This window comes from Brassica oleracea, chromosome C1 (assembly GCF_000695525.1).
Source record: "Brassica oleracea var. oleracea cultivar TO1000 chromosome C1, BOL, whole genome shotgun sequence".
Taxonomy (NCBI): Eukaryota; Viridiplantae; Streptophyta; class Magnoliopsida; order Brassicales; family Brassicaceae; genus Brassica; species Brassica oleracea.
Window position 1 is genome coordinate 23,358,109 of NC_027748.1, and position 7,943 is coordinate 23,366,051.

At 36.1% G+C, this 7,943-nt stretch overlaps 2 protein-coding genes across 9 annotated transcripts; both read right to left on the minus strand.

The window, feature by feature from the left end:
* Positions 1–1,172: 1,172 nt before the first annotated feature.
* Positions 1,173–3,930, minus strand: LOC106303515. Of its 8 annotated transcripts, none has more exons than XR_001262508.1 (11): positions 3,360–3,930; positions 3,121–3,203; positions 2,956–3,019; positions 2,774–2,864; positions 2,573–2,670; positions 2,374–2,455; positions 2,238–2,294; positions 1,988–2,150; positions 1,791–1,906; positions 1,593–1,733; positions 1,173–1,489 (listed from the first exon to the last, which is right to left on the minus strand). XR_001262508.1 is itself a non-coding variant. In XM_013739809.1 (10 exons), exons 3-10 carry the CDS (start codon positions 3,011–3,013, stop codon positions 1,688–1,690), a joined length of 711 nt encoding a protein of 236 aa, XP_013595263.1. In that variant the 5' UTR covers positions 3,014–3,019; positions 3,121–3,203; positions 3,360–3,930; the 3' UTR covers positions 1,173–1,687. The 8 variants fall into 8 exon arrangements, 6 of the variants coding, with proteins under 6 accessions (XP_013595263.1, XP_013595380.1, XP_013595453.1 ...); XR_001262530.1 differs by having other exon boundaries at positions 1,593–1,691; positions 3,360–3,929; XM_013739809.1 differs by having other exon boundaries at positions 1,173–1,733.
* A 276-nt stretch (positions 3,931–4,206) lies between these two features.
* On the minus strand, positions 4,207–5,570 carry LOC106343726 (zingipain-2-like). Its single transcript, XM_013783022.1, has 2 exons — positions 5,087–5,570; positions 4,207–4,915 (listed from the first exon to the last, which is right to left on the minus strand). The coding sequence occupies exons 1-2, from the start codon at positions 5,532–5,534 to the stop codon at positions 4,332–4,334; spliced, it is 1,032 nt and encodes a 343-aa protein (XP_013638476.1). The 5' UTR covers positions 5,535–5,570; the 3' UTR covers positions 4,207–4,331.
* Positions 5,571–7,943: the final 2,373 nt, after the last annotated feature.

Below are 7,943 nucleotides of genomic sequence, written 5' to 3' on the forward strand. Positions count from 1 at the left end.
TAAAATACACAGATGTATTATGTTATGTGTCTGATTAGAGCTTGATTTTGTTGTGATATTGAATTCATATTTTCAATTTATGTAAGATAAGAAAACGGAACTGCTTTCCTAAACCATTCAAGCGATAAGTCCAAATTAATTAGTCATGTTTAAGACCAAACCAAAAAAAAGATTATAAAGTAGAGCAAATTTAAACGTTGGTGTTGTGTTGTTTCTATCTATGAAAGAGTGACTCATGTTTGGGAATTCCTTTTGAGATTGCGAAGTGGATTAGCCGAGTTAGGGATGAACGGTCGGGTACTCATTCGAGTTCGGTTCGAGTCTATTCGAGTTTTGGGTTTTTGATATCAAAGATTTTAGCCCCATTTGGATATTTCTAAATTTCGGTTCGGTTTCGGTTCGGATCTTTGTGGGTTCGATTCGGGTTCGGATAGCAAATTAATTTTTTTTTTTTAATTTTTAAAATTTATTATATTCTTAAATCTTCTCAAAATATATAAATAAATTAATATATTACATATAAATTTGAATAACATATGTCAAAATACCTGAAATTAACATATAAATTGGCTTGATTTGAATATTTGAATAAGAAATCAATAGATATTTCAAGTATTTTGGTGTTTTGAATATATTTTAGCTATTTTAGATATTTAATTTTGACTATTTATATATTTTCAAATATTTTGGACAACTTAAAAGTATCTTATATATTTGGACATTAAATCTAAAAATAAGTATTATATGTAGGTATATAAATCTATTTTTGATACATTCGGATATTCAAAATGCATCTGTCAGGTTTTGTAAGTGAAGGTTTGTTCATATATGGATGGATTGTTTTGTGTTTTGTTTGTTTATTGGACTTACGTAGGTATGTGTATATATTCTTATTGTGGTATCAAAAATGTTGTTTTAACTGTAGCCTACTATGGCTATCTAATTTGTTTGCATTTATTTTCATCTTAACATCGCAAATTCCTTTTCAAAGAAAAAGAAAAACAAAATCAAGAGCTTTATGCTCAACCTATATGCATGGATACAAAGCTGAGATTTATGCAATTTTTTCTTGAGCTACGTTTCCTTACGAAAGTCTATGTAAACATGTAGTGATGTATTTAGTTGTGGACATTATCAATATGCAAAATGCCGTCAACACTGCCTTTTTAATAAAAAAAATTTAGTAATTGTCCTCCTCGTGGGAGAGACTTAGCCAGAAATTTAAGAGAAAAATCAAAGTTGAAAATCATATATAATCGATTCAAATCATAGCAAGTTAGGAAATTCGAAACAGACGAAAGCTAAGTGGGGTTGACAGCAGGACGGGCTTGGAACTATCACTCACGCGTGCGTTTGCGGCTATTCTCTATCGCTTCAAAACCGGGAGGATTTGGTTCATCGTCTCCTGCTGCAGCAGTGTTGCTGGCAGATGCAGCTGTTTCTCCACCTTCCCCTTCAACAACTGGGGCTTGGTTGTTGCTGCTACTCTCTGAGATAGTTGTAAATGTGTTATTTCAAATTAGCAAGAAGAAAACGTTTTGGTTTGGTGTCAAAGAAGCTATTTTCTCTTATTGTAGAGACGGTGAAGGTACGATGGTTTGATGTGAAAATATATGAAGTGACACGTATTATTCCTTTCTAGCAAGCTCTTCAAGACATGTCGGTAGTTCCTGCCCTCCAACGCCATTCATCTGTAGTTTGTTTCAGGGTTTAGAGAAACACATACAGGGTGACTGTAACAATTGTAAATATAGACAAATGTAGCGTGTAGGTGAAAGAGAAAAACATACAGCTCATGACCCATATCAGCAGCATCTCTCTTAGTGAGCTTAGTCTTCTCCATGTCGAAGACCACAAACGTAGCATTATCGTTGCCGTCATCAACTGATAGCTCGACACGGAACCTCTGCAAAAAGGTTTGGAAAAATAAACATCCTTTTAAAACTCAGTGTTATCTAAACTGTGTGTTAGAATGTAAATTGCATGCCTGGTAACACCGGTAACGTTGGGAGAAACGCATTTGTTGCAACGAAGAGAAGTGCCATATTTGTCCAACTTCTGTTGCACCCGGTGCAAGCAACGAACGGCCAGCCATTCTGGTGGAGGACCTCAACAATCCGAGCTTTGCAAATGAAATCAGCTTCTCGCATCTTCACAAAGTCAATACAGTTACGATAGCAAATGCTATTTTCAAGTGACATAGGACAATTAAACTATAGGGTAAGCCTGAGCGCTACCTGCTCACTAGAGTTGGAGATGAAAGTGTTCCGATCTCTCCTGCTGCACCTCCCAAGCTGAAGACAGCATGTATTATGCAGAATATTAGCAGACATTTAAATCTGAGTCTTAGCGCTATAAAGAATGAGTTGTAACCTGGCTGTGAACTTTCTGATGGCAGGAAGATTGGTGTCAAAATAAAATTTGGTTGCTGGTATTGTGTTCAAATAGAGATTATCTGCGATATAAAGATTGATTTGTAGACTATAGTATTAAGTAAAATAAAAGAGAAATCATACATGTATGGAAAGAACCGTAGTGAAAATGTTTTATAATTCTTAATAAAAGACTATACCTCCGAATATCTTTGGATTCACAGTTGTAACCACCATTACGGACTGAGTTTTATCACCTGTATTAGGAGACCGCGAAACATTGCTGCAGCGTCGTTCCCTAACGACAAGTACCACCGTCATGTTATATGAGATTTTAATATTTATTAGGAAAAATATAAAGGAAAAAGTATTAGGAGATTTGTACGTGGTTTTTGGCTTACGGCTCAATCAGAAGACGAACCACAAGTCTCGTCGTTGCTGCAGCGTTGTTAAGGTCAGACCCTTGCACATACCGAATTTGGACAACAACATCTGAAAATTGATAAAGAGCTTGACGATTGATACCCAAATATAAATAGATGGTGGTGTAATATTAATTTAGAAAAGTGAATCTAAAAAATACCGGACAGTTTTAAATTTGTGTTTGGAAGAGCCTGGAGATGATCAAACTTCCTAAGCATAAATTTCTGAAGGTTAATCACATGAGTAGCGGTTAGGCCTTCATCAATACGTGTTTGAGGGATGAAACATAATCTTCTACATATTTGTGCATCTTGCAACTTCATACCTATCAAGTTTTATAATGGAACCGTCCACTAACGATGGACGGTAGTGATCGGCGCGAGCAGATGGGATGAATCCTAGAATCACCTAATTATGCGTATGCAATCAATAGAGGAAGTCAACATTTGTTTTTCAACCTCTCTTTACAATCCAAGCTTTATATCATGCGCAGTGTAGATTTTTTTTTTTAATTTAAAAACTAAGATAGAATAAATCATGCTTTACATTGTGAAAAGACCATACCTTTTCATCAAGGAAAAGGAGGATGATTCCCATAACCTATTTGTTTTTTTATGCTGCGCGAATCCTAGCGAACCCCAGAAAAGGATGAGACGACCAACAATGTATTGGGAAGTCCTACCAAATCTGAGAGCATCAAAGGTTGAATGATATCTGATTGGGAAACAACAACGTCAGAGGAATACATTCTTGAAGGAGGCGTCTGGCTTTTGGCAAGTAGATGAAAGATTAGAGGGTGTCGGTGTAGGGGGATTGGAATCGCAAACCTCTCTTATTTATAGGGTATGAGTTGTTCTTTCGGTTTCAAATCGAATAAAGCTTGGATTGTAAAGAAGGGAGACAAAGAGTTCGTGGGAGTAAATTGTTTTAATGAAAACAGCAAATTCATTGAACATATGAAGATTAAACGTTGAAAGAGGGTAAGTAAGAGATGGAGATGAAGAGACAGTGGAGGTAAAAGGTAGAGGAAGACCACCTTTGTAATATCAAGAAGGCATAAAAAAATTGTACGCCGTGAGAAAGGAAGATGAACAGAAAGACCATCTTTATTGTCTAATTCAATTGGGAACAAAAAGGAAGAGGAAACCTAGATGATATTCGCGAGACAGGGAATAATATGATGATGTGGCACTATAGCTTATTTTTATTGGCTGATTTTTTAATGCATGCCTCTTCGTTGAGTATATTGACCTTTTAGTATTGTTAGATGGTACACTCATAATAAATCCGAATCTAACACTATTCACTTGCAGAAAGACTAAACAGTGTAGACATATGCTTGTACACACTTTTCTTAATAGTTCTATCTCCATCAACGCGTTTTCTTCTCCATTTGTTTAGCTAAAAGATCTAATAATGAACACAAGAACTTTATATATAATATTACAGTAACGTAATACATGCTTCCACCAACATAACTTCCAAAACAGATATGACTACAACGAAAACGTGGGACCAAATATGCATTATTCGAATTCATGCAAGTGGATAGAAAGCAAGACGGGCCAAGCCACACATTCCTTCGGGTGCATCCACATCTCTCTTGATTCTCATGTAACCATTTTCTCCCCAAGTTTGTCCCCATGAGTTCTTCAGTAACCAATACTTATTCCCTTCTTCACTGATCCCGTAACCAACTACTGTAACCGCATGAGTCAGTTGTGTCCCACAGTCTCCGTCAAATATGCCATTCCGATATTGCTTAAACGCAGGCTCGTGGCCATTTATCGCCACTGAAACAGGCTGTTTAGATACTGCCTTTAGCAATGATTGCTCGTCATTACTTGGAACCGTCTCGTATCCACTGATGGTAGCAGCAACGGAATAGGTTGATGAACATGTTTGTTGTGACTCCTGGTAAGGATAGTTATCTTCTGTTGTAATTCCTTGGTTTTCGATTATGTACTCGAAAGCCTTGGACATTATCCCTCCCGCACATCCTTGGTTGTAGTCTCTGCTGCAATCCAACAACTGCTGCTCCGATAGCGATAGGAGCTCTCCTTTCGCAATCTGTGTTATGCCTTCTACGGCTGCCACCGCCGAGAAAGCCCAGCAGACTCCTGTTTCATTTTTTATAAATTATATATATATATATATATATATACTTTTTAAATGTGATGTAAACCGAATTATATAATCATAAATAGGTTGTCTGCTATATTTTGTGTCTATTAATTACAACAATGGTTTAGTTTAAAGTAGTAAAGCTATTACTGACAAAAAAAGATTACCACAGTGGCCTTGGTTCTTAACGGATGTAACCGCCCCCTCCTGTCTCCAATCCATGCTCTTGCCAGTGTCACTGACATTTTCATGTCTAAACGACACCTTTTTGTCCGAACCTGACGATGAAATTCTTAGCATATCTTCGGGAACCACCAGCCCCATGTACCTCGCCCGAAATTCCTCGTCCGTGAGGTCAGAGAACTGACTGACATCCAACGTGTACGTTACGTTCGTATTCATGTTGTGCCTCTCCACGAACTCCAAGTTTTTCTTAAAGATCTCAAACCTATTTGTTTTTTCAGATTCATCGGAGTAAACACGATGGAAACGAGCCATCCATTGCTCATGTTTCTCCGCGACAGCAGAAGCTTCAAAGAGTCCCCCACGAGAAGTGACTCCTGAAGTTCTAGAACTCAATATAATGGCTAGAAGCAATAAAGTGATCGAAGCCATTCTTTTAGAGAGAAATGTATAAAATGTTTTCAAAATATAAATGGTTGGGTTTCAAGGAACGAGTAAGAAGGTGACGTTATATAGATATTGCAAACTGTAAGGTCGCATGTTTTTTCTTGAATATTCTAACGATATTTTGTTAGGTAATGATCGTCCTCAATTTCTACACGCTAGTAAGTCAAGTACATGGCCAATCAAGCTACACTAAACTTACTTTGATTGAACCTCATGAATCAAGATAACAAGGTAGGGCCCCAAATTGGAGATGGTCTGGTTGCGGTGCAATGACTTATATAAGTGGTCCTATAAGATAGTAAAACAAGCGATTTGACAATGAGGTGGAAAATTCTGTTAAAATTGTACATGGTTGAAATTCTCATTAGAATAAGTGGTCAAATTTTATATATATATATATATATTTTTTTTCATTTTTACCGTTGAGTGCTTAAATTTTATTAGGGCCAGGAAAAATACATGTATCCGAAGAACCGAACCGAATCCAATCAGAAAAATAGTACTAAACCGGAACCAAACCTGAGTAAATATATGAACAGGTTCAAAATCTTAACATTTGGAGAACCGAAATCGAACCCAGACCGAACCAAAATATTTTGGGTATCCGAAAATATACAAATCAAAATAATATAGATAGATATCAATGATAAAAAACAGGATAGATATATTAATTATTTTAGATTTAATATACAAAAAATATCCAAAAAAAATAGAGTTTTTTTAAATTGCTCAAAATAGCTGAAAATATATACAAAGAGAGTCGTCACAAGAGCATCTCTCATTTCTTATTTCTTATTTTTGTTTTTGGTCTTTTCTTCATTGGATCTTTGTTTGGCTTTCAGGTATAGCTAATTACAAATCAGTATTTTCGAACCGAAAATTTGACTCATATCCAAAACCAGATATTATATTAGGTTCAACCGGTTTTTGGATGTGTTACTTAACCCGAACCAAATCATAACCGAACTTTATAACATCCGAGCGGGGCTATAATTCAAAACTCAAAAACTTAAAACCGACTGAACCCGAACCGAAACCCGATTAATCTCCCAGATGCCCAACCTTAAATTTTATAGTAATTAATTTAAAATATACATATACAATAAATGAAATTTATTCATCAATTATCTGTCAAAGTTTCTGCTTTCTAACATTTCGCTAAACCCTGAATCCTGCAATTCTTAACCAAAAACATAATTTCTTAACTCTTTACCAAAACAAAATGTGATGCCACATTTTTCTTCCCTAACAAGGTATAAAATAATCCCATCGAAACTGCAATTCCATAATTATTTTTAGGCAATGATTAAAATTTTCCGATTAAAAATAAAAAATATATACATAAACTGTTCAAATATATATATATATGTTTCTTTAAAAAAGGGTTTACAATTTTTTGACAAAACATGAAAAATATGAAATCAAGTTGACGGAAAATTAATGTGAAACATTGCTTTTAGCAAGAAAATGCATTATTGACGAAATATCATAATTTTGTTTTGGCTGGAAAAAATGTGTTGCAGACATGTAACATCCCGATTTCTGGTATTTGTGGAAACATTTAAGAGACTTTATTTTGTTATCTATGTCACCAAAGTACGCTTACTTTTTAGGACACACATCCATTTAGAACTCTAGAGCTAAGTGTGCATAGACTCGAGTAGTAGAATGATGGGTGACATATCGGGAAGCGATTCACGATATTATGCGAGTGAGGCCAAAGCACAGAGTAAGGTCATGTGGTGTTTGCAGAGTCTGTAAACTTGACTAATAAGCCTCCAAAAAATTATTGCACCGTCTGTCGCACCGTCTTGGCGTGGGAGGCTCATTAGCCGTGGGTGGTCAGGACGTTAGAAGTGCTATCAGAGCTTGTTAGCAATCTCGGTTCTGACACAAAGGCGTCTTGATACGCTTAACCCACCGTACGTCGCACGGAATGGAGCCACAGGCCGAGAGAATGGCGTGGGAAGACCATTAGCTGTGGGCGGCGGAACGTTAGAGATTCGGGCATGGATAAAGTTGTACCCACTACCTAAAAGTAGAGGATTTGCCCAAAATAACTTACATTTGGAATAGAAAACTAGATCTTTTATTTAATGAAATGATATTGAAATTACAAGTACACCTTAAGTATAGCCATCACACGGCTAGCCATGTAGACTAAACTAATACACACCTAATTAGACTAAATATATATTATGCACAACACCGGCCTTGGGCATACCCAGAGTGCAAATGCACAAGATCTATTATTTTTTACACATATATTTTAGGTTTAAGGCTCACTATTATTACTTTGTATTAATCTATGAAAAAATATATAAAGCAAGGGTTAAAGACATATGAAACAAGGATCCATTTTATCTGTAGGTTACGGCTTGGTGATCCTTTGCC

What these genes read in the sequence shown, in the direction of transcription:
- LOC106343726 (XM_013783022.1), bottom strand. Translation starts at nt 5,534, where the DNA reads ATGGCTTCGATCACTTTATTGCTTCTAGCCATTATATTGAGTTCTAGA. An exon ending in TAAGAACCAAGGCCACTGTG is followed by an intron (nt 4,916 to 5,086) that starts GTAATCTTTTTT and finishes AAAATGAAACAG; the next exon opens with GAGTCTGCTGGGCTTTCTCG.
- LOC106303515 (XM_013739809.1), bottom strand. Translation starts at nt 3,013, where the DNA reads ATGCTTAGGAAGTTTGATCATCTCCAGGCTCTTCCAAACACAAATTTA. An exon ending in GTTCGTCTTCTGATTGAGCC is followed by an intron (nt 2,671 to 2,773) that starts GTAAGCCAAAAA and finishes ACTTGTCGTTAG; the next exon opens with GGAACGACGCTGCAGCAATG. An exon ending in GAATCCAAAGATATTCGGAG is followed by an intron (nt 2,456 to 2,572) that starts GTATAGTCTTTT and finishes TTTATATCGCAG; the next exon opens with ATAATCTCTATTTGAACACA.